Source organism: Aquarana catesbeiana, linkage group LG11, assembly GCF_042186555.1.
Source record: "Aquarana catesbeiana isolate 2022-GZ linkage group LG11, ASM4218655v1, whole genome shotgun sequence".
NCBI lineage: Eukaryota > Metazoa > Chordata > Amphibia > Anura > Ranidae > Aquarana > Aquarana catesbeiana.
The window spans coordinates 19,984,078-20,011,159 of NC_133334.1; the positions used below are offsets into that span (position 1 = coordinate 19,984,078).

At 42.1% G+C, this 27,082-nt stretch overlaps 1 protein-coding gene across 1 annotated transcript in view; it reads right to left on the minus strand.

Moving 5' to 3' along the window:
• SLC6A5 (solute carrier family 6 member 5) overlaps positions 1-27,082 on the minus strand; it is a 108,519-nt gene that overhangs the window by 68,739 nt on the left and 12,698 nt on the right. Inside the window, exons 4-6 of the mRNA XM_073604032.1 lie at positions 14,282-14,455; positions 7,382-7,526; positions 2,879-3,011 (exon numbers count right to left, since the gene is read on the minus strand). Of these exons, the coding sequence (XP_073460133.1) occupies positions 2,879-3,011; positions 7,382-7,526; positions 14,282-14,455 (452 nt within the window). The remainder of the gene's footprint in view (positions 1-2,878; positions 3,012-7,381; positions 7,527-14,281; positions 14,456-27,082) is intronic.

Sequence of the window (27,082 nt, forward strand, 5' to 3'; positions counted from 1 at the left end):
AGTCACAGAGACTGAGGACCAGTGTACAGTGCTTAAATGGCAACAATGTATCAAACGTACAGAAAATTTTTTGAGTGTACACAGTTGAATGCATTTCACCTCCCTGCCCTCTAGTGGCAGATGCATGTCATTGCATGGGTGGCACTCTCCCGCACTGCCTGGAACCTTAGTGCATTATCATGGACCTAACCTCAAATACACCCAAAAGTATTGGGACACCTGCCTTTACACGCACATGAACTTTAATGACACCCCAGTCTTAGTCCGTAGGGTTCAATATTGAGTTGGCCCACCCTTTGCAGCTATAACAGCTTCAACTCTTCTGGGAAGGCCGTCCATAAGGTTTAGGAGTGTGTCTATGGGAATGTTTGATCATTCTTCCAGAAGTGCATTTGTGAGGTCAGTAACTGATGTCAGAGGAGAAGGCCTGGCTCTGTCTCCACTCTAATTCATCCCAAAGCTGTTCTATTGGGTTGAAGTCAGGACACAGCAAGGTCCATAAAGACATGGATGAGCGAGTTTGGGGTGGAGAAACTTGACTGGCCTGCACAGAGTCCTGACTTCAACCGGATAGAACACCTTTGAGATAAATTAGAGCGGAGACTGCGAGCCAGGCCTTCTCGTCCAACATCAGTGCCTGACCTCACAAATGCGCTTCTGGAAGAATGGTCAAACACTCCCATAGACACACTCCTAAACCTTGTGGACGGCCTTCCCAGAAGAGTTGAAGCTGTTAAAGCTGCAAAGGGAGGGCCAACTCAATATTGAACCCTACGGACTAAGACTGGGAGGCCATTAAAGTTCATGTGCGTGTAAAGCCAGGCATCCCAATACTTTTGGTAATACAGTGTATATTTTTATGTTAAATGGAGTAATGTGTCAAGGTAACACTTCAAGGTGTTTTTTTTTCTCTGAACTAAAAACAAAAACTCCCAAAATGAAAGAGGAATTTTCTCTACTATGTGTAATCTGTGCTGTCAATTAGCATGATGTAGTGTGTGATTTTTACATTCTAAAAAAGTATCTATATGGGGCGTATTTACCAAACGTATGATAAATATGTAACAACAAAGAGTACAATGTGCATAAGAGAAAAAAAACAATTCTATGAAGATAATACAGAAAAAAGTCAGATGACCTCTTTGTAAACATGCTTAGCAACTCAAAGGCTGCTTTCACACTGCGGCCACATTGGCGGTAAAGCGCCGCTAGTTTTAGCGGCGCTTTACCGTTGTTTTAGCGGCACTTTTCCATTGTTTTAGCTGCACTTTTCCGTTGTTTTAGCAGCGCTTTTCGGCCGCTAGCGGGGCGCTTTTAACCCCCACTAGCGGCCGATGAAAGGGTTAAAACCACCCGTGTTGTGGCGCTTCCGAAATGCTTTACGGACGCTTCCGAAGCGCTGCCCATTCATTCCAATGGGCAGGGGCTGTTTAGGAGTGGTGTATACAGCGCTCCCAAACCGCCCCAAAGATGCCGCTTGCAGGACTTTTTTTCCCATCCCGCAAGCGCAACGCACTCAGGCTTTCACACTGGGGTGGCACGGGAGGCAGTTTTCAGGTGCTTTTTTTAGCGCCAAAACGCCTGAAAACTCGCCTCCGTGTGAAAGTAGCCAAAGGGACCGAACAGATTTCCAATTTTCATCCAACCAGGCCACGCATTTCGCTCCAACCCCCTAGAGCTTAGCCATGGTCATGATCCCCATTAGTAAGCGCCAGGGCGGAGTGAAACGCGTCGGACGTGACCCGGTGGGAGTCCAGGCTGAGGCTGTTACCCTCTCACACACAAGAAGGTTGGTTATCTATGTGCTGAAATTGGTTTTATTTGGACCAACTAACAGATAGAAGGGCACTAGAGGAAAAAGCAACAAATCTAGAAAATTTTGCAATAACAAGCATGTAAACATATCAACTTAACAAAAAAAAAACGACTTTCAGGTAAACTCTATATTAAGAAAGCATGCACTCCAAAACACCATCAATGTTTCCTTAAAAGTCCCAACATGGGGCTGCAGCAGAGAACAATTTCATTGCAGCTCATTTACTAAATTGTATCAAATTTTGTGTAAATTGAATTATTGAATCTTTTTTATTGTAAGGACGACCAATGCTCAAATCTGACTACATTTTGAGGTGCAGAATACTGAAACAAATTTCCAAAACTCAGCGTCACTGTCCCTGGAAATCCACAGAGAACACTGTCCTTGGACAGCAATATATAAATAAGTATCTCACAAAAGTAAGTACACCCCTCACATTTTTGTAAATCTTTTCTTCTATCTTTTCATGTGACAACACTGAAGAAATGACACTTGTCTACAATGTAAAGTAGTGAGTGTACAGCTTGTATAACAGTGTAAATTTGCTGTCCCCTCAAAATAACTCAAGACACAGCCATTAATGTCTAAACCAGGGTTTCTCAACCAGGGTTCCATGAAACTCTAAGGTTCCTCCAGAAGTTGGTAGGGGTTCCTTGAGCAATGAGAAATTGCCTCTCAGATAAGTTGCGCTTTGAGCTTTTTAGCTATCTATGAGGGGGGAATTCTTCCAAATGGCCACAAGTGTAAGGAACATTCTTCCCTCTGACCCTCACACTAATGTATCATGAGCTGTAGATACAGTCATTATCAGCAGGGGTTCCCTGAGACCAGAAAGGTATTTCAAGGGTTCCTCTGTGTTTTTTAAAAGGTTGAAAAAGGCTGGTCTAAACCGCTGGCAACCAAAGTGAATACCTCACTTTTGTTATTATAATATTTAGATGTAATAAAATATTTACAAAATGTGAGGGGTGTACTCACTTTTGTGAGATACTGTAAATTCTGTCATTTCGGGAAGTGATACGTTCTTCTACATCTCGTATCATGTTGTAGGATCTCCCCTACCTTTCCAGAGGTCTTGATCCCTTTGGCAAGTGAGGCGTAGACGATAACCCAAGCCAGAAACAGGCTAAAGACAAGAGGCCACCGGATTTCACCGGGATATTCAATACCGTCCGAAATCTTCAGCATATTGTACCTGAAATAATAAACATTTATTCCAGAGCATTTTGTAAAACTCAAGAAACCGGAAGTCATTTCACTCAGGAACATGTAAAAGTTGACGTTTAATCTGCTTATATTTTACCGTGGTTCCATCTATCCTCCTCATCAACATGATATTGACATTTTTAACCACTTGCGCTCCAGAAGGTTCTACCAATAATAATAATAAATGAATAAATAAATGTCAAATAAATACACAAATAAATAAATAAAAATCATAAATAAAAAATAAATAAATTCAATAAATTAATACTAAGTAACAATAGATAAATAATTAACCCTTAACTTTAACCCTAACCCCCTAAAAAATTAGTAATTAGAGAAGATCCATCATTATTTTCCATTTCCCTCCCCCCTCTGTATCTGTTTTATTTCATCACCTGCTCTTGTACTTGTACCTTATATTTTTGTATTGAAGCGATTAAAATTTAATAAAAATTGTCAATTATAAAAAAAATAATAATTAGTAATTATTGATAACTAAACACCCTAACAAGAACACAAAAAATTATTATTATTATTATTATTAATGTATTTTTTTGCTCGAATTTGGATGTTGTTATTTTATTATTATTATTATTATTATTATTATTATTATTATTATTATTATTATTATTATTAATAATAATAATAATGTATTTAATATTTTTTTAAGGTTGGAGGTTAATTATTATTTATTAATGTATTATTACATATTATTCATTTATTTTACTTATTTATGATTATTTTTTAGTTATTTGTGTTTTTATTTTACATTTATTTATTCAAACATTATTACTATTAAAATTTTAACTTTTTTCAATTTGAGCAGAAAATCGCGTAGAAACGCACGTTTTCATACATTTCTATGGGAATACAAACGCACCAAAAACGCCAAAATCTGCCCGATTTGAGAGACAAAAAAAAGCTCCAGAACATGTTTGAGCTTTTGTCTTCAGGTGACTTGGCATGGAGCTGTGAACCATTTCCATAGAGAACAATTGATTTTTTTTCTCCTCCAGCCTTTTTGAGCTTCAGGCAGAAAATCGCTCAGGTGCGAATGGGGCCTAATATAGTGATCAGTGATAATATGTACACTGACCCTGTACTAATGACACTGGCTGGGAAGGGGTTAATATCTAGGGGCAATCAAGGGGTTAACTGTGTGCCTAGCCATGTGTAATGTGTGTAATGTGTGTAATGTGTGCTGCTTCTACTCTACTATCTGTCTTTTTTTTTTTTGTTCTTTGCAGGGAGAAGAAACAGCCAGATTGCTGTTCTGAGTGCACAGAGTTCTGTGTGTTTGTAAACACAGAGCTCTGTGTGTGTGTGTGTAATTGACCACAGTCAATCAGCTGACTTCAGCAAAAATCATTTACTGAAATCAGCTGCCAAACTTGTGCTGTGTCCAATCACAGCGCAGGTCGGGGGGGGGGGGTATTTGCGCGCGCACATGCTCGATTGTACCCTTGAAGAAAGGCTGTGACATTATTATTATACCAATAATAATAAATGAATAAATAAATGTAAAATATATACACTAATAAATCATCAATAAAAAAATAAATAAATTCAATAAATGAATACTAAGTAACTATAAATGAATAATTAACCCTTAACTTTAACCCTAACCCCTTAAAAAATAAAATAATTTCAGGGTTACTGGGGGGGGGGGGGGCAGCAGGCGGTTTAAAAATTCCTTCTGTTTTTCATTACATAGCTTAACCATCTTAACACTGGACCTATTCTGACATCTTTCACATACATGTAAAAAATCTACAGTTTTTTGCTAGAAAATTACTTAGAACCCCCAAGCATTTTATATATTTTTTTTTTAAGCAGAGGCCCTAGAGATTAAAATGGCAGGTGTTGCGATGTATTGCCGCTGCCTGCCCCCCGCTGGGGACCGCCCCCTCGGGGTTCCACGCCTGACAAGTGGGTATTGGATTAATTACTCTGGCTTCATGTTGTTGTCCTACCATAACCTATACTCCAATATACTCTTTACCTGTTATTACAGATACCAGATATACACATCAGCCCCTGATGATGCGAGGAGAGCTCGCGAAACGCGTCGGGTTAGAGATGTAGCATGTATATCTGTACTCTTGTATATTTTGATGTTATGTCATGACGGCTATGTTTTTAGGACCATTATCATGCTGCTGTTCTCATGTATATGTCACCTGATGTTCATAACTTGTACTGGATGTTATTCATCACAATAAATTTTGTTATTCCTATACTCTTGTTACTTTACTGTGATCACCATGGACACTTCATTTAAAGTCCCACGGGCGAATTTTTGTATTTTTGCGCAATATAGGGATGGAGGTGTCTCATGTCAGGGAGCAGCTCTCAGACTTTTCTGTTTCTTTTTTTTGTGTCACACAGTATTTGCGCACCAGTTTTTAAAATGCAATAAAAAAAAAAAACACTTTAGTGAATTTTAAAGCCCAAAAACACAATATAATACCCAATGGTTTGTTAAAATCTAAAAGATTATGTTATGCCGAGTAAGTAGATACCCAACATGTCACGCTTTAAAATTGCACCAAACTACGGCACTTAACAATCTCCATAGGCGGCACTTTATAACCCTTTACAGGTTACCAGTTTAGAGTTACACGGGGGGATCTGGTGCTAGAATCATTGCTCTTGCTCTAACGTTCGCAGCAATACATCACACGTGTGGTGCAAACACCGTTTACATATATGTGCGTGGCTTATATATGCGTTCGTCTTTGCATCCGAGCACGGCGGGGGGGGGGGGGGGGGGGCACTTTAATTTTTTTTTTTTATTATTATTTCTTTTATTTTTAAAAATTATAATATATTATATTATTATATTTTTACACTGTCTCCTTTATTTATTTTTTATCAACTTTATTGCTATCACAAGGGATGAACAACATCCCTTGTGATAGCACAGGCAATGACAGGTACTCTTTACTGAGAGATCTGGGGTCTATTAGATGCTTTTACAGGCCGGTAATGGCTTGTTTACATAGGACCGTGACCGGAAGTGACAAAATACTCGCAGCTTCCCATTTCTTAGATCATAGAGATGATCAGTGACATCCTGGTCCTTGGTCATCTCTATGGTCAGCTGGTGGAATGTGACAGGAGAGCCCGAAAACCCCGTTCCACCGCATGTAAAAGCAATCCAGTGCCTTGGTAGTTGCTTTAACTGCTTTTACGAAGGGTCTTCAAAAAAGTTTCCGCACTTGTGTCAATTTTTTGAAGAACTCTTGTATATTTTGTAGCATCGCCGGCTGAAAAAAAAAACGATTCCGGGGTCATGACTACAGTTGGAGCCCCCCCCCCCGGTATAACCGCTTCAACCAGAGGACCTGGGCAAGTCATTTTGGGGAAGGGGCTGATTGATTGAGACCCATCAATGATGAAACTGGGTCTCTGTCAGTGGCGGCTGGTGGTTTTTTTTTTTTTTTGGGGGGGGGGGCAGCAAACAATCATCTACCCCCACCCCGAGCGGCAGCCATCCCCTTGCTCTTTGCCGATCGGTCCAGCACTTACCCCATTGTGACGGGTGGCAGACAGCGTGGTGCAGCGGCTCTGTGTCCTCTTCTCCATGGTGGCTTCCAGCTCCTCCCCCTCCTCCTCCTAGGCATCCAATAGGGCCGCCTGTCCTTTCAGCCAATCGGGTGATCTGTGTCAAAACCACCGCTTCCTGATTGGCCGGGAGGAGGATCAGTGTTACAACTTCGAATCGGATCGGAGCGCACTCTCTGCGACCCAAGCCCACCCTATATTGAAGCCTATTAGAGCCTCTGGCTCTAATCGGTGCTTCAAAAAAACGCGTTGTGCGCCGGTGTCCTGAAAGGGGCTGGACGCATGGATAGGGGAGGCGGCGATGGACAGGGGAGGGCAGCACCTGTGCGCCCTTAATGGACGGGCCGCCCCTGGTCTCTGTGGTTCTCTATGCATTGCAGTAAAAATTAGGGTTATAGGAGGAGCCAGCTAAACACATTATAGCATCCTCGCTCAGTACTCCTCTCAGGGCCTGAACAAGGGGTGGGCAGGAGGGGGCGGCTGCCCTTGGAGCTATCCTTTAGTGTAGAGATGATGGTGCCTTCATTGTGATACAAGGCTGACAGGAGTAATGACAGCGGCAGTGACTAGTAAGTGACCGGTGGGTGTAGGGTCCCCTAAGCTTGTAGATCGTGAATGGTGGGGGGGGGGGCGCGGTTTGGCATCTTTGCCCCGGGGCAATGAATGACCTTGTCCCGGCACTGAAGTCTCCTCTCAAGAGCTCCCCGTCCTGATGCAAGCGGTTGGGTTGCAATTTGGAGATAGTAATGAATAGGAGGATGAAGTCACACATCATGCGGTCACATATCTTACTTGAAGTACTCCTCGCTCCCGCTGACAAACGACTTGTTCCCGTGGTTGGTGGTGTAGTTGATCATCGTCAGGTTGGGATAGGCCGACATGCAAAACGTACTGTTCTTGATCTGGATCTTCGGGTGACCTCCGATGATGCAGGAATCTGGATATAGCAATAAACACGAGGAAGAGACAGTTATCCCAACATAAAAGAGTAAAAAAGGAATTAAAAAAAAAAATTTCAATTTAAAGAAAAAGGACGTTAAAGGGTAACTCCACTTTCATGGGAAAAAAATAGCAAATAAAAAAAAATAATGATATAGAATATACTGGACTATTGTGACTCAAATCCTACAGTATTGTAATTGAATGTTCATTAAATAATCTGCAGCTCTGTAATTTTCCTTAAAATGTACTATGGCCACCTGGAGGCGCTCTGTACACAGATGTGTACAGAATAACCCCCCCCCCCGAAGTGTAATTTCCTGCTTGTGTGATTGGCTCACTGATTTTCCAAGAAGTCTACACTAAGATACACCTCATATTTTGGGCATCCCCTGCAGCAATAAAAATGCAATTTTTGGGGAGATACTCACCGCGCCCCCCTCCTTACAACAAGGTTTGCAGGGTCTTTACCAGCTCAGGTCATAAACCCCTCTGATGATTTGTTGTAGGTGATGAATTTTGTTGAATTATGTATTACTTTTTGAATTCTATTCTATTATATGCTTTACATATTTGTAGAATATAGGTATTATCTATATATTATCATATTTTTTTCTTTTAATCTTAGCAAGTATGCTCAAATAGACTGTCAACCCCTGAAGAAGCTACAACTGCGAACCGCGTTGGGACATCATCACCTTAACCCGCCCCCCCACTCACTTTTCCTTTGTTACACCCCTTCATGGGCCCTGGGCTCTAGAAGACCTTGTCCCAGCACTGGTCAGCGGTATATCCTCAATGAGAATTGAACGAAGATAAAGGTCGGCAGAGGATGCCTAGGGTCTCCTCTGCTAATAATAGGGAGGACATTGATGGGGACCCTGATGCAGGGCCATCTTTAATATTGATTGGACCCTGGGCAAAACTTTTCTTGGGGCCCCCCCATGCAGTTTCGCTCTCCACCTGCTCTGAGACATCCAATAAATAGCAGCTGGACTCAAAATCAGTTCACTGAATCAGATCAGGCAGTGATTGCTATTGGTTGCCAGAGGTTACAGTGTATCATTACCGCTCACTGACTGGTTGCTAGAGGTTACAGCACACATTACGGCTCACTGATTAGTTGCTAGAGGTTACAGCACATGATTTTTGCTTGTTGATTGGCTGCTAGAGATTACTGTGGAGATGACCTCACGGGGGCATGATATACATATCAATGCCACAGCTGCCGCTATTTACATATGAATGCTGCAGCTATTTTCATATGAATGCCGGTAATTTACATGTAAACACAGGGTCTGCAGGTGAGTCATCTGTACACAACAATAGGGCAGAGCCGGGCAGCATTACTAGCAGCACTTCACACTGAGATATTGGGACACAGCACGGGACTAAAACCTCAAGGTACGAGGGAATTTAAACCAGGATAGTTGGCAAGTATGAGGCAGCTGCTTCGGGCCCCACAACAATGACAGGGCCCTGGGCAGCTGCCCCTTTTGCCCTGCCTTAAAGACGGCCCTGCCCTGATGTAAGGGGGACTCCTAAGGCAGAACAGGGTGAACATGCCAAAGTGCACCCCCTCCCCAAGATGTATGAGCATTATGTGTCAGCAAACCCCCCCCCCCCCAAAACAAACAAAAAAACACTGAGCACTAATCTGCATGCTTATGCCCTAGGCATAAATTCCCCTCCTCCCAGTACAAATCTGCCCCCCTGCTGAAATACCCCCTCTTAGCGTGAATCTCCCCCCCAACTCAAATGCCCCCCCCCCAAAAAAAAGGCAGCCCACCTAGCACATATCCTCTACCCTTAAAATGTCCCCTGCCCACACCAAATCCCCCCCTCCCAGCACAAATTCCCCTAAATCACCACTCTTAGCGCCCCCCCCCCCCCCCAGAAGCTTCCCTGCTAGAACAATACTTACCTCCTGTCTCCCCCTCAAATTCCCCCTTCTAAGACAAATCCCCCCCAATCTCCTTGTGGCACCCCCACCTCACATGATACCACAGGCTCCTGCCCACCCCTTGTCCCGGCCCTGCCACTGACCCTAGCTGTGGGCTGGATAAAATCTTGTAGCGGGTGAAATGTAGTTTGGAGACCCCTGCTCTAGATTCTCGCTTTAATAATAATCCCACCACGGCATTTCACCCCACCCATGTCTGGAGAGCACAAGAAAGAGCAAGTATCAGTGAATCCAACTTCGGTAATATGACCAAATCCAGCTGATTTTTATAACTATGGATCATTACACTTATCTGTATTTCTTTTTAAAGAAAATAATTGACACCCAACTTTGTATTTATTAGCTTCCAATAAAAGGCTTAGGCAAAAACATGTGTTATCATTCCAGATAATGCATTCATCAGTAATCTATTTTTCTCTTACAGCTGATTTGCTGTAATGAAGACATTATAAGGGATCCTTCACAGAAAATGATAGATTACATTTTTGAACCCCCCCCCAGGACATTGTCTGTGCTGCACTGCACCATGCGGTCTTTGAGATTGGCTGTTATTACACCTTCTCTCCACAGGAGGGCGCTTTTGTTCCACTGCAGGAATACTGCTCATTAAAACAGGTACCAGCCACAAAGAAAAATACATTGTAATAGTTTTTACAAAGAAATATTTAAAGTCTTTATAACTGAGTATATATGAAATGTGGTATAGTAGAGATCAGTCACTGTGCCCACACAGGTGACTTCTTGTCATTTACCAATGCACTGTTAAGTCTTCCTAAGCCAAGGGGGAAGGAACACTGTTCTGCATAACATATCTATACTGATATTTCCTTTTCTATAGAGGTAATGGAAGCTTGGGATTCTTTGAGGGTTCATTTACTCTGTTGCGTTTTAATGCATGTATTGCAACAAGTTAAATGCATGTGCCCAACTTCCCCATAATAAAACGAATGCCTATTCCCACCTCAACACTGCAGTGCAATGCATTTTGAAAAAAATACCAGATACCATTCTCCCTCTCCGAATTATAAATTCAAAATTGCACCGAAAACCGCAAGGAAATATACATTGACACATATCAACTCGATGTTCATGATGAACCTGGCTAAGTACATACAGTGGGGAAAATAATGTAAGTTTTGTAAGTTTTCCCCACTTACACAATAAATGAAGGGTCTATATTTTTTTATCATAGGTGTATTTTAAATGATAGAGACAGAATATCAAGCAAAAATCCAGAATAAAAACACATTAAACAAATGTTATAAATTGAGTTGTAGTTCAGTGAGTAAAATAAAAAACTTTTAAAAACTTTGATCCCCAAGCAAAACATGACTTAGTAGTTGGTGGAGAAACCCTTGTTGGCGAGCACAGAGGTCAGACGTTTCTTGTAGTTTGTGACCAGGTTTGCACACATCTCAGGAAGGATTTTGGTCCACTCTTCTTTACAGATCTTCTCTAAATCCTTAAGGTTTCTTGGCTGTCGCTTGGAAAGTCGAAGTTTCAGCTCCCTCCATACATTTTCTATAGAATTAAGTTCTGGAGACTGGCTAGGCCACACCAGGACCTTAATGTGCATCTTCTTGAGCTACTTCTTTGTTGCCTTGGTGGTGTGTTTGGGTCATTGTCATGCATGAAGACCCATCCATGTCCCATTTTCAGTATTCTGGCTGAGGGAAGAAGGTTCTCATCCAAGATTTTACAATACGTGGCCCCGTCCATTGGCCCCCTTGATGTGGCAAAGTAGGCCTTTAGCAGAGAAACAGCCCCAAAGCATCATGTTTCCACCTCCATGCTTGACTGTAGGGATGGTGTTCTTGGGGTCATAGTCAGCATTTTTCTTCCTCCAAACACGGCGAGTTGAGTTAATGTCAAAGAGCTCAATTTTGATCTCATCTGACCACAACACTTTCTCCCAATCCTTCTCTGAATCATTTAGATGTTCGTTGGCATTTGGCATGACTGTGGTCAGATGAGAACATAATTGAGCTCTTTGACATTAACTCGACTCGCTGTGTTTGGAGGAAGAAAAATGCTGACTATGACCCTAAGAACACCATCCCTACAGTCAAGCACGGAAGTGGAAATGTGATGCTTTGGGGCCTTTTCTCTACTAAAGGTACAGGCCGACTTTGTCATATTGAAGGTCCAATGGACAGGGCCATCTATTGTAAAGTCTTGGATGAGAACGTTCTCCCCTCAGCCAGAACACTGGAGATGGGTCATGGATAGGTCTTTCAACATGACAATGACCCAAAACACACCACCAAGACAACAAAGGAGTGGCTCAAGAAGAAGCACATTAAGGTCATGGAGTGGCCTAGCCAGTCTCCAGACCTTAATCCTATAGAAAATGTATGGAGGGAGCTGAAACTTCGAGTTGCCAAGCCACAGCCAAAAAACCTTAAGGATTTAGAGATCTGTAAAGAAGAGAGGACCAAAATCCCTCCTGAGATGTGTGCAAACCTGGTCACCAACTACAAGAAATGTCTGACCTCTGTGCTTACCAACAAGGATTTTTCCACCAAGTACTAAGTCATGTTTTGCTTGGGGATCAAATACTTTTTTTACTCACTGAACTGCAACACAATTTATAACATTTGTATCATGTTTTTTCTGGATTTTTGGTTGATATTCTGTCTCTATCATTTAAAAAACACTTATGATAAAAATTATAGACCCTTCATTTCTTTGTAAGTGAGCAAACTTGCAAAAGCTGCAGGGGATCAAATAATTATTTTCCTTACTTTAATTACTTCTACACACCTGCCTAACACTACAAAAAAAACACACCACAATGCACATACATACTAAATGGATCCTAAAGGAAAGCTGCCATGAGAAAAAGCCATTGAGGCTGCTTCCAAAAGTTAAAATTGCTGCTTGTCTGGCTGTCTCTGCCTCTGGTTTCAATACATGAAGTCATTAACCCAGAACAACTATGCAGCTCGGGACTTCTTATCTCACTCTCACTTTCTGCATACATGTTCTGGATAAGTAAATGAGTATTAAAGCTGGATGCTGACAGGAAACAAACATTTTCAGAACATGGTAATCAATGCCCTCCATATATATATATATATATATCATAAAAGATGTTTTTTTAAAGAAGGTCACCTTTTTGCATAAGTTGGTCATTCAGTTCGGATAATTGAACATACAAGGTGATGGACCCAGAGAATGGCGGCTTGGATGGAGATGGGACGGAGAATGTAGACCTAGATGGAGATGGAATGGCGAATGGAGGCTTGGATAGAACAGAGGATGAAGGCTTGAAAGGAGATGGACTGGAGAATGGAGATTTGGATGGAGGTGAAATGTACAATGGAGGCTTGGATGGAGATGGGATGAAGAATGTAGACTTACTGTAGATGGAGATACAATGGAGGCTTGGATGGAGAAAGAAATAAGAATGGAGACTTAGATGAAGATGAAATTGAGAATGGAGACTTGGCTGGCAATAGATTTGAGGATAGAGACTTTTGTGGAGACGGAATATGTAATGGAGACTTGGATAGAGATGAAATGAAGAATGGAGACTTGGGTGGAGATGGAATGGAAACTTGGATGAAGATGGAATGGATAATAGGGACTTGAATGGAGATAGAAAGGAGAATGGAGACTTTAATAAAGATGGAATTGAGAATTAAGACTTAGATGGAGATGGAATGGAGAATGTAGATTTATTGCAATAGAGGCTTGGGTGGAGATGGAATCTGGAATAGAGACGTGGATGAAAATGGGATGGAGAATGGTGGCTTGGATGGAGATGGAATGGAGAATAGGGACATAGATGGAGATGAAATAGAGAATGAAGAATGATGAATTTAATGAATATGAAATTGAGAATGGAGACTTTAATAGCGATGGAATAGAGAATGGAGACTTAAATGAAGTTTGAAAGGAGAATGGAGACTTGGATGGACATCTAATGGAGAATGGAGACTTAGATGGAGATGGAACAGAGTACGGAGACTTGAATGAAGATGGAATGGAGAATAAAGACACATATGGAGATGGAATGGAGAATAAAGACACATATAGAGATGGAATGGAGAATAAAGACACATATGGAGATGGAATGGAGAATAAAGACACATATGGAGATGGAATGGAAAATAGAGACTTGGATGGAGATGGAATGAAGAATGGAGGTTTGGATGGAGATGGAACAAAGAATGGACGCTTGGATGGAGATGGAATGGAGAATGGAGACTTGGATTGAGATGGAATGGAGAATAGGGACATAGATGGAACACATAGATGGAAAATGAATTGATTCATGGTCCTTAAAGACATGGATGAGCAAGTTTGTGGTGAAGGAACTTGACTGGCCTGCACAGACTCCTGACCTCAACCCGATAGAACACCTTTGGGATGAGTTAGAGCGGAGACTGCGAGCCAGGCCTTCTCATCCAACATCAGTGCATGACCTTACAAATGTGCTTCTGGAAGAATGGTCAAACATTCCCCATAGACACCCTCCTAAACCTTGTGGACAGCCTTCCCAGAAGAGTTGAAGAAGAGTTGAAGCTGTTATAGTTGCAAAGGGTGGGCCAACTCCATATTGAACCCTACGGACTAAAACTGGGATGTCATTAAAGTTCATGTGTGTGTGTGTGTAAAGGAAGGCGTCCCAATACTTTTGGTAATATAGTGTACTTTGATAGAATCTCCTCAACAGGATTGTATCCTTTCATCTCTCTGCTCTGACACTTTGTACCTATTCACACAAATGTAACATGTGCGCACTCAGTGAGTTACACCAAAGTCATACCAAACTTCCGACCTACCCAACATCAGCCTGTCCTTATCTTTGCAGTCCGGTGTGTTCCAGGGGTTGGTACAAGAGGCCCAGGGCAACACATAGACCAAGGAGGCGAAGAGATAGAAGAGGGTGTAACACATAATGATGTTGTAATAAATGGCGATCAATACTGATATGATGAGCATAGCGATTCCACAGCCTGCGGGAAAAAAAACACAGGGATTGCATTAAGATTTTTTAATTTTTTTCGGAAAACAAAGTCGAAAATATCATCATGAATATCATTTATTTTTCAATAAATCTTTACTGCCTGCATAATAAAGATAAGACATTAAAAACTACACAGTAAAAAAGCTCATAAAAACAAAATGAGATTCTTAATTCGTTTACTAATGAACTCCAGACAATCAGATGAAATACAGCACATACAGTATATGGGGGCTGTTTTAAGGATTTGTATTTCTGTCCATCCAGTCCTGACAGCCATGTCCGGTAGGAGAGGAGAATTGCTTTTTCTATGCTGCAGCACAGTAACATTTAGAGGCCTGGTCCCTCGTCCCCACCCCCACCGCAACTTGTGACTGGACAGTGAAAGGAGAAGCAGAGGACTGATGAGATCACCAGCCACTCATTGAACTGCAACACTCCTGTTTGGCCTTTTGTGCTGCTTCTCCCTCCCCCTCTCTGAGCTCTTTTGTACGGGGACTGCAGGAGGCTCATACCAAGCCAAATGCTTGATCCGGCAAAGAAAATGCATTTACAGTAATGCCACTCAGAAATTCCGACAACAAATGTTCGATGGGAGCTTGTTGACAGAAATTCCGACAGTGTGTAGGCTCCATCGGACATTTTCCGTCGGAATTTCCGGCAAACAAAATTTGAGCTCTGGATCTCAAACTTTACGACAACAAAATCCGTTGTCGGGAAATTCCGATCGTGTGTACACAATTCCGACGCACAAAATTCCACGCATGCTCAGAATCAAGCAGAAGAGCCGCACTGGCTATTGAACTTCATTTTTCTCGGCTCGTCGTACGTGTTGTACGTCACCGCGTTCTTGACGTTCGAAATTTCCGAAAACATTTGTGTGACCGTGTGTATGCAAGACAAGTTTGAGCCAACATCCGTTGGAAAAAAAACATGGATTTTGTTGTCGGAATGTCTGATCGTGTGTACGCTGCATAATTGTGTGATACTGAATACATAGGTGAATTAATTTGCATCATTTATATCTTTCTGCAGGTCAGCTTTTAATTCTGACCGCATAAAATGTCCACTTAGGCTCCTCCCACTGACACAGTTCACTAACTCAGAGCTTAACCACTTCAGCCCCGGAAGATTTTACCCCCTTCCTGACCGGAGCACTTTTTGCGATTCGGCACAGCGTTGCTTTAACTGACAATTGCGCTGTAGTGCGATGTTGCACCCAAACAAAATTGATGTCCTTTTTTTTCCCCACAAATACAGCTTTCTTTTGGTGGTATTTGATCACCTCTGCGGTTTTAATTTTTTGCACTATACACAAAAAAAGAGCGACAATTTTTTTTAAAAACGCAATATTTTTAACTTTTTGCTATAATAAAAAATATATTAAAAAAAAACTATTTTTTTCCTCAGTTTAGGCCGATATGTATTCTTCTACATATTTTTGGTAAAAAAAAAAAATATCGCAGTAAACGTATATTGATTGGTTTGCGCAAAAGTTATAGCGTCTACAAAATAGGGGATAGGTTCATGGCATTTTTATTAATTTTTTTTTTACTAGTAATGGTGGCGATCTGCGATTTTTATCGGGACTGCGACATTATGGCGGATACATCGGACAATTTTGACACATTTTTGGGACCATTGACAATTATACAGCGATCAGTGCTATAAAAATGCACTGATTACTGTAAAAATGTCACTGGCAGGGAAGGTTGTTAACACTAGGGGGCGATCAAGGGGTTAATTGTGTTCCTTAGTGTGTGTTCTAACACACAGATCGCTGTTCGTACTTTGTATGAGCACATGATCAGTCTCTTCTCCCCTCAGAAAACCGGAAACTGTGTGTTTACACACACAGATCCCGGTTCTCCGTGTGTCACCAGCGATCGCGGTAGCCCGGCAGTGATCGTGACCGCCGGGCACTCGCATCGGCTCCGGGGGGGCATGCACGCCCCTAGTGGCCACAGGGAGAAGCGACGTAACATAATGTCGTTTCGCCCAGCCGTACCATTCTGCCCCAGTAAAACTGCGGTGGCTGGTCGGCAAGCCAACCACCCTGAAAAATATCTTTACATTTTCACAGTCCTCTATTAATAATAAAAAAAACATTTGGATAGAAAAAAAAATGTTTTACTTACCAGAAGTGCCCTGTTGCTAGATGGTGGCTCCTAATCTGCCACTTCCAGCTCCGCGGCGCTCCGCATCACTTCCACCCTCGCCTGTGCTCCTGGGAAATGTGAGCCCTCATTTCTCAGGAGTCAGTGGGCAGGAGTGTGTCAATAAACTGCGTTATTTCCCGACAGGAAATGACGCCATTTAAGGCGGATCACAGCGCCATTTTTAAAAAGGGAAAAAACCTTTCTTGGTTGCCATCACAACGAGGCGGGTACTTCAGAAGACGACGCCCATTGTGATGGCAACCTGAGAAGTTTCCTGCACCGCTAGACGTCCTTACTTTGCATGCGCCAGAATGGGCGGTGCATGCTGGTTATACAGTATAACGTATCCCGGAAGACTATGCTAGTGAGCTTCACATGCCCACTAGCAAGATGGAAACGCTCAAGACAGAAATCTAAGGTTACTTTTTCAAATAAAACTATAAAGATAGCGGTGCGATTGATGAGAACAGTGCATGCTGCTTTACATTAGGATGATAACAGCAGATGGATTTAAAAAAAATAAAAATGGAATATGTCGGTGGAACTCCGCTTTAACCATAGAGTCATGACGAAGCTCCGTGAGTGAAATGCGTCAACTAGGTGGTTAAATAAGGGGCTGGTTGTCTTTACCAAATGAAATCAGTAGAAAGCAAACCAATTTAGGCTTAAGGAGCACCCAGAGGGTACTGGGCCAGGCTGAGGGGTAGGCAGAGGAGGCGGCCACCTTGGGCATTTCAGCAGGAAGGGCAGGACTTGCAACCTTTGCCACTGGGGGGGGGGGGGGGGGTAGTTCACAGCTCATTGGGGGGGGGGGGGGGGGGGGGGGGGCATGTGATGGATTTTTTGGCTTAGGTGTTAAATGGTCTTTTCCCAGCACTGGATGCAGACCACCTGGTACTAGTAATACTGTTACAGCCAGCAGAACTAGTGATGATGAATAATGATAGAAAAGAGTGTGTGATCCAATACACAAAATATAGAATGGTCAACTACAAAGGTATTTCACACACTTCAGGTAACACCAAATGTAAAATATCATAAATCTTGGGCGAAACCTCAATCCATTACATGGATAACAATGGATCTCACATACAAGTAAACTGTTTTGACCCCAAGAAACAAGAGTCCCATTTATTTTGGCCCTATATAGTACAGATCAAAAATAAAGTGATTAAAAAAGTCTCATTTTTTTTCCCTATAAAAATAGCAAACATGTTATACTTCCCTGCTCTGTTGCAGTGGATTTGCACAGAGCAGCCCCGATCCTCCTCTTCTCCGGCACCTCTTCTGTGCTCCTGGCCCCTCCCTCCTGTTCAGTGCCCCCCCCCCCCCTAGCAAATAGCTTTCTATGGGGGCACCCAAGCCAGGTCACAGCTCCCTGTGTCCATTCAGACACAGAGATCCGCCCCGGCCCCGCCCCCGCCCCCTCTCTCCTAATTGGCTAGCTGACTATGATTGGCAGCAGCGGCAGCCAAAGGTGCCACTACTATGTCTAAGCCAATCAGGGAGGGAGAATCTCAGACAGCTGAGACACTCGTGGACATCGTTGGACAGAGAGGGACCTCATGTAAGCATTAGGGGGGCTGAGGGGGGCTGCACACAAACGGCTTTTTATCCTAATGCATAGAATGCATTAAAGCAGAGTTCCACCCAAAAATAGAACTTCCACTTTAAGGGAAGGTGACCCCCTGACATGCCACATTTGGCATGTCATTTTTTTGGGGGGGGGGAGCGGAAACCCTCTTTTTAGAGGGTTCCCGCTCCCACTTCCTCCCGGGGCACCGCGGAGCCAGAAGTAAGTTCAGCTCTACCCCCTCCCTCTCAGCAATCATCTGGGACACGTCACAGTGCGCAGCGCGGCTTGCGCAAGCTCAGCGCGTGCCTGGCTGTGAAGCCACTGCTGGGCGCCCACAGTGACAATGCCGACGAGAGGAGGGGGAGACGAGCGAGGCTTCGTTCCCCCCGCATTGCTGGACCCTGGGACAGGTAAGTGTCCGATTATTAACCGCTTGCCGACCAGCCGCCGCAGCTGCGCGAATCGCTGTCATGTCACGTTGCTTCTTATAGTGGCCACTAGGGGTGTGCGTGTGTGCCCGCTGCTCGCCCTTGGAGCCAATGCGAGTGCCGCCGGGCTCCCGCGTGCCAGTGACATTTTTACAGTAATCGATGCATTTTTATAGCATTGATCGCTGTATAAATGACAATGGTCCCAAAAATGGGTCAAAATTGTCCGATTTGTCCACCATAATGTCGCAGTCCCGATAAAAATCGCAGATCGCCGCCATTACTAGTAAAAAAAAAAAACAATAATAAAAAAGCTATAAACCTATCCCCTATTTTGTAGACGCTATAACTTTTGCACAAACCAATCAATATACACTTATTGCGATTTTTATTACCAAAAAAAAAAAAGAATACATATCGGCCTAAACTGAGAAAAAATTTGCTTTAAAAAAAAAAAAACGGGGATATTTATTATAGCAAAAAGTACAAAATATTGTGTTTTTTTTTCAAAATTGTTGCTCCTTTTTTGTTTATAGCACAAAAAATAAAAACCAGAGAGGTGATCAAATACCACCAAAAGAAAGCTCTATTTGTGGGGAAAAAAAAGGACTTCAAATTTGTTTGGGTACAGTGTTGCACGACCGCGCAATTGTCAGTTAAAATGCCGTAGTGCCAAATCGCAAAAACCGGCCCAGTCATTCAGCAGCCAAATCTTCCGGGGCTAAAGCGGTTAAAAGTCAGTAGCTGCAGAATTTGTAGCTGCTGACTTCAATTTTTTTTGTTTTAGTCTGAACTCTTCTTTAAGATAAAAAAACCTTCTGCCTTTACAACCCCTTTAAACTACCCCCCCCCCCCCGGTAGCAAAAATGATTCCCCACCCCAGACCCAAAAGTATTCCAACTATTTTAGCCCCGAAGAGACATAGATCCCAGCTAATCTAGCCCCCAAATACTAAAGATCCCAACTATTCTAGCCCCCAGAATGACAGAGATCACAGTTATCCTAGCCCCCAAATACTAATGATCCCAATGAAACGAACCCCAAAGAGACAGAGATCCTGCTAATCTAGCCCCCAAAATATCAAAGATCCCAATTAATTTGGTCCCCAAAATAGAAAGAGATCACAACTATTCATTCATTGTATTACAATTGTGTTGCTATCTGTAATTGGTCAATTTGATCACATGGTACAGACAGAGCTGATCACAGCCTATCTGTACCAAGTAATTAGCTTTGACCAATCACAACTAATCACAACAACACAGACTGGCTGATTCAGTTTCATTCAGTAAAATCCTTGCTTATCAGTGCCTATCAGTGCTCATCAATGAAGGAGAAAAATGACCTGTTTGCAAAATTTTATAAAACTCTTTTGTTTTAAAAAATTTTAAAAGTCTTTTTTTAGGTTTTATTTTAGCAAAAAAAAAAAAAAAAAGAAAGAAAACAGCAGTGATTAAATACTACCAAAAGAAAGCTCTATTTGTGTGAAAAAAAAAATGCTAAAAATTTTATTTGGGTACAGTGTTGCACGACCGCGCAATTGTCATTCAGGCGGGTTCACATACGAGCACGCAGCAGCTCCCAGCATGGGGGGTCCGGTGCGTCCTCGTTCACCGTTTCAGGTCCGATTTCAGCCTGAATTTTTTGGCGGAATTCGGACCTGAAACCGAACCAAAAGACGCACAGGACTCCGGGGCGAATCGCAACCGGGGCCGCTGCGGAGATGTGTGAATCGGCTCCGTAGAGAGCTACGTAGAGAGCCGGTCACAATCTCATGACATGCGAATTGGAGGCGGGGAAACCTTCATTCAATTCGCACTGGTGTGAACCCGGCCTGAAAGAGCGACAGCGCTGAAAATTCGCCTGGGCAGAAAGGGGATAAAAGTGTCCAGTGAGCAAGTGGTTAAATACACAAAAAAATAATTAAATACACAATAAAAGTTAACAACTAATTAAAATTGATTAATTAACTAAAACAGATTTAATTTAATTTATTCAACAAATGTATTAATTACGTCAAACAGAACACTAAACTAAATAAACCTCAAATACACCTGAAAAAAAACACGCCATCCAAAAAAATTCATAAATACGCAATAAAAGTTAACAACTAATTAAAATTGATTAATTAACTAAAACAGATTTTATTTAATTTATTTAACAAATGTATTAATTACGTCAAACAGAACACTAAACTAAATAAACCTCAAATACACCTGAAAAAAAACACGCCATCCAAAAAAATTCATAAATACGCAATAAAAGTTAACAACTAATTAAAATTGATTAATTAACTAAAACAGATTTTATTTAATTTATTTAACAAATGTATTAATTACGTCAAACAGAACACTAAACTAAATAAACCTCAAATACACCTGAAAAAAAACACGCCATCCAAAAAAATTCATAAATACGCAATAAAAGTTAACAACTAATTAAAATTGATTATTTAACTAAAACAGATTTTATTTAATTTATTTAACAAATGTATTAATTACGTCAAACAGAACACTAAACTAAATAAACCTCAAATACACCTGAAAAAAAACACGCCATCCAAAAAAATTCATAAATACGCAATAAAAGTTAACAACTAATTAAAATTGATTAATTAACTAAACCAGATTTTATTTAATTTATTTAACAAATGTATTAATTACGTCAAACAGAACACTAAACTAAATAAACCTCAAATACACCTGAAAAAAACACGCCATCATAAATAAATAAATATTAGCGCACATTTAGCCGCTCATCTAGGAGAATGGAAAGTTTCTGTGATATTTTGCCGTGGTAGAATTGGCAACCATTCCACTCATCTGTAATCGTGATTACCATATCACTCAGATTACAGACAGCACAGCTAATCCGCTACATGGATTCTGTCTAATGCACAAATAACAAACACAATAAAACTAGCACACAGATGATGAATGAAACACTAGATGATGCTGGACGTCCTCCAGCCAGGAAATGAGGCGGGGCTCTATCTGATTTGCTGCAGCTTCTAAGGCACATTGTGAGGAGCTCACAGTGTGCGGTGAAATCAGAGGAACCCATTTCAGTCCAGGAGAGGAGGCGGTACAACCGTGCAACACTGAAGGTCGATTTGAAACGCAGAAGTAGGTGGAATGTAACACACGGAGGAGATAAGGGGATGTGTTACCTAGAACACACATCGGGGAGAGCGTTTATAATAGACGTGCAATTCGTTTCACTCCAAATTAGTTTTTTAACGAATTTCGACAAATTCATTAATTCGGAAATATCCGAATTAACGAAAACCCGTTTGACGAACTTTTACGAATATTCGTAAATTCGAATATTCGAGAATTAGTCAATTCGGAAAAAAAAAAATTGTAAATTCATCAATTTTAAAAAATTCGTAAATTCGAAAAAATCTGTAAGTTCGAAAAAATGAGTAAATTAAAAAAAAACCTGAAAATCTGAAATAGTAACTAACTAATAATAACTAACTATTAAATCATAGGTATTGGAATTTCCATTCAAATTTGGCTGTTAGTAAACGTAACAAATACAAATTTATCCAAAGTTCCGAATTAACGAATGCCGCATCTCAACAAATTAATAATAATAATAATAAAAAGTTTTATTATTATTGTTATTCATTATTATTAATTCATTACGTTCCATTTGTTTAGGTGCGGCATTCATTATTTTGGATAATTCCTAACTTCGGATAAATTCGGATTCATTACGTTCACTAAAAGACAAATTTGAAGGGAAATTCCAATGCCTATAATTTAATAGTTAGTAATAGTTAAGTTATTATTAGTTTGTTTTGATTAAATTTTTTTAATTTTCCGGTTTTCCGATTTTAAAATTTCAAATTTACGAATTTTTTTGAATTTACAAATTTTTTTCAAATTTACCATTTTTTTCAAATGTACGAATTTATGAATTTTTTAGAATTTACAAATTTTTTTGAATTTACGATTTTTTTTTTCAAATTTACGAATTTACAAATTTTTTTGCATTTTCAAATTTACGAATTTTTGAATTGCGATCATAACGAATGACCCGAAAAACTAAGAAACGAAGAAAACAAACAAAAAGGAATGAAACGAAAACAAACACATTATTTAGCAGTGCACATGTCTAGTTTATAATCTAGAACATATATTGAAGCTAGAAAATGCTTTTTCTACTTTGGAACAGATTGGGAAGAAATAGAAACCCTATCAGATTTTACTTCTATCCAGGGCTCCATTACAGAGATTTCCCCTCACTTCCTGTCCTGCTGACAACCTTTTTTTTTACCAAACAGGAAGTGATTAAAAAACAGAAAAGTTGTTTTTTTTTTTTTTAACGCATAAGCACATTTATGTAGCATCCCTAAAATGAAACCCACAATATAAAAACACTCAAAAGCACCGTAAAACCCTGAATGCCATATCACCAATCCCTCATCGATCGTTTCAACAGACAGGAAGTTCATACTAATCAGTGAGTTATATAGACCCGGGTCAGTTCACAGGAATGATGTACCTCATATACACAACGCTGCAAATATAATAAATGTAATACAAAAAAGGAAATGAAGTGCAGAAAATGGGTGCAAAAATGGGAAAATACCCCACAGTGCTGGAACCCCGGAGTCCACTAAAAATAAGAGAGAAATTCTATAATTCATATATGAGAAAGTTGGAGATGTGGGTGTGGGGGAGTCAGGAACATCTGCCAGTGCGCTCTACATGTGCTGCGGTGATGACCGGAGTCATCAGAAGTGTCCTGTAGGGCTAGCTGAGGAGCCTTCACACCTTGCCTACCATGGTATGTTTATGAACATCCTTGGTATTTAAGGGGTTACAACAACCTCACCCCCCCTCTGGTACTGGACACAGTGGTACTTGGGCTCTGTGCTTGATTAGTTGCAGTGGAGGGCAGGGGGAGACAAAAAAGGGTGTCTAAGAGACTCCTGATGTTTCCATAAAAAGAACCTGTCACCTGCCCCTGTACTCTGCCCTACATACCACGGACCTCTGTATTCTCTACATACCATGGACCCCTGTATTCTGCCCTAAATACCATGGACCCCTGTACTCTGCCCTACATACCACAGACCCCTGTGCTCTGCCCTGCATACTACGGACGTCTGCACTGAGCCCTGCATACTACGGACGTCTGCACTGAGCCCTGCATACCACTGACCTCTCTGTCCTACTTGCCACGGACCCCTGTACTCTGCCCTGCATACCACGAACCTCTGTACTCTGTCCTACATACAACGGACCCCTGTGCTCTGCTCCACATACCACGGACATCTGTACTCTGCCCTGCATACCATGGACCTCTGTACTCTGCCCTGCATACTACTAACCAATAATATGTACTACTAACATACTACTGACCTTTTTACTCTGTCCTATAAAATACTGACCTCTGAACACTGCCCTACATACTACTGACCTCTGTACTCTGTCATACATTCTACTTATACCTATTCTTTACCTACATATTTCTGACCCCTGTACATTGGCTACAAACTGCTGACCCATGTACAATTTCATGCATACTACTAACCCTTGTACACTTCCCTACAAACTACTGACCTATATACTCTGCCCAATAAACTACCAACCCCTGTACACTGCCCTCTATAATACTGATCCTTGTACACTGTCCTACATACTACTGACCTGTACACTACCCTACATACTACTGACCTCTGTACACTGCTCTGCATACTACTGACCTCTGTACACTGCTCTACATACTACTGACCTTTGTACACTGCCCTACATACTAGGGATCCCTGTACACTGCCATATTTACTACTAATCCCTGTACAACGCCATACTTACTCTGCCCAACAAATTACCAACCTCTGTATACTGCCCTACATACTACTGACCCCCTTACTTTGCATTACTTAGTGCTGGACCCCTGTACTCTGCCCTGCATACAATGGACCCCTGTACTCTGCTCTACATACCACAGACCCTTGTACTCTGTCCTACATACCATGGAAATGGAACCCTATATACTGCCATACATGCCACAGAACCCTGTACTCTGCCCTACATACCACGGAACCCTGTACTCTTCCCTACATACCACGGAACCCCGTACTCTTCTCTACATACCACAGAACCCTGCATTCTGCCCTACATACCACAGACCCCTGTATTTGCCCTGCATACCACAGACCTCTGTACTCTGCCCTACATACCACGGCCCCCTGTACTCTGCCCTACATACCATGGACCTCTGTACTCTGCTCCACATACCACGGACCTCTGTACTCTGCCCTGCATACCACGGACCTATGTACACCGCCCTACATACTACTAACCAATAATATTTACTACTAACATACTACGGATCCCTCTACTCTGCTAATTACTCTACTGACATACTACTGACCTTTTTACTCTGTCTTTAAATACTGACCTCTGAACACTGCCCTACATACTACTGACCTCTGTACTCTGTCATACATTTTACTTATACCTATTCTTTACCTACATATTTCTGACCCCTGTACACTGGCTACAAACTGCTGACCCATGTACAATTTCATGCATTCTACTAACCCTTGTACACTTCCCTACAAACTACTGACCTTTATACTCTGCCCAATAAACTACCAACCCCTGTACACTGCCCTATATAATACTGATCCTTGTACACTACCCTACATACTACTGACCTGTACACTCCCCTACATACTACTGATCTGTACACTGCCCTACATACTACTGACCTGTACACTACCCTACATACTACTGACCTGTACACTACCCTACATACTACTGACCTGTACACTACCCTACAAACTACTGACCTTTATACTCTGCCCAATAAACTACCAACCCCTGTACACTGCCCTATATAATACTGATCCTTGTACACTGTCCTACATACTACTGACCTGTACACTACCCTACATACTACTGACCTGTACACTACCCTACATACTACTGACCTGTACACTACCCTACATACTACTGACCTGTACACTACCCTACATACTACTGACCTGTACACTACCCTACATACTACTGACCTGTACACTGCCCTACATACTACTGACCTGTACACTACCCTACATACTACTGACCTGTACACTGTCCTACATACTACTGACCCCTGTACACTACCCTACATACTACTGACCTGTACACTGACCTACATACTACTGACCTCTATACACTGCCCTACATACTACTGACCTCTATACACTGCCCTACATACTACTGACCTGTACACTACCCTACATACTACTGACCTGTACACTACCCTACATACTACTGACTTCTGTACACTGCCCTACATACTACTGACCTCTGCACACTGCCCTACATACTACGAAACCCTGTACACTGCCCTACATAGTACGGAACCCTGTATACTGCCCTACATACTACGGAACCCTCTACACTGCTATACTTACTACTGATCCTTGTACACCGCCATACTTACTCTGCCCAACAAATTACCAACCTCTGTATACTGCCCTACATACTACTGACCCCCTTACTTTGCGTTACTTAGTCCTGGACCCCTGTACTCTGCCCTGCATACAACGGACCCCTGTACTCTGCCCTACATACCACAGACCCCTGTACTCTGCCTTACATACCACAGACTCCTGTACTCTGTCCTACAAACTATTGCTGGCTGCCAGAGAGTCTATTGATGCTGGCTGTGGGGAGATCTGTTGTTGCTGGGAGGGTAGATTTTGTTGCAGGTGGTCCATTATTGTTAGGGGAATCTTTTGTTGCTGGCAGGGGGCTCTATTGTTACTGGCTGCAGTGAATCTATTGTACTGCTTTTCTTGTTATCAATATCAAATTCCATACAAATTACTTATCACCACAAAATGATACATGGTTCTGTATTCTCTAATAGGGCAGTACTGGGAGGTGGGTAGGGGTGGAACCAAGGACTGGTGCATGGAGGTGGGTAAGGGATGGAACCAAGGACTGGTGCTCTAGAGGTGGGTAGGGGGTGGAACCAAGGACTGGTGCATGGAGGTGGGTAGGGGGTGGAACCAAGGACTGGTGCTCGGAGGTGGGTAGGGGTTGGAACCAAGGACCGGTGCTCGGAGGTGGGTAGGGGGTGGAACCAAGGACTGGTGCTTGGAGGTGGGTAGGGGGTGGAACCAAGGACCGGTGCTCGGAGGTGGGTAGGGGGTGGAACCAAGGACTGGTGCTTGGAGGTGGGTAGGGGGTGGAACCAAGGACTGGTGCTCTGAGGTGGGTAGGAGGTGGAACCAAGGACTGGGGCTTGGAGGTGGGTAGGGGGTGGAACCAAGGAATGGTGCTCGGAGGTGGGTAGGAGGTGGAACCAAGGACTGGCGCTCGGAGGTGGGTAGGGGGTGGAACCAAGAACTGGTGCTTGGAGGTGGGTAGCGGTTGGAACCAAGGACTGGTGCTCAGAGATGGGTAGGGGGTGGAACCAAGGACTGGTGCTTGGAGGTGGGTAGG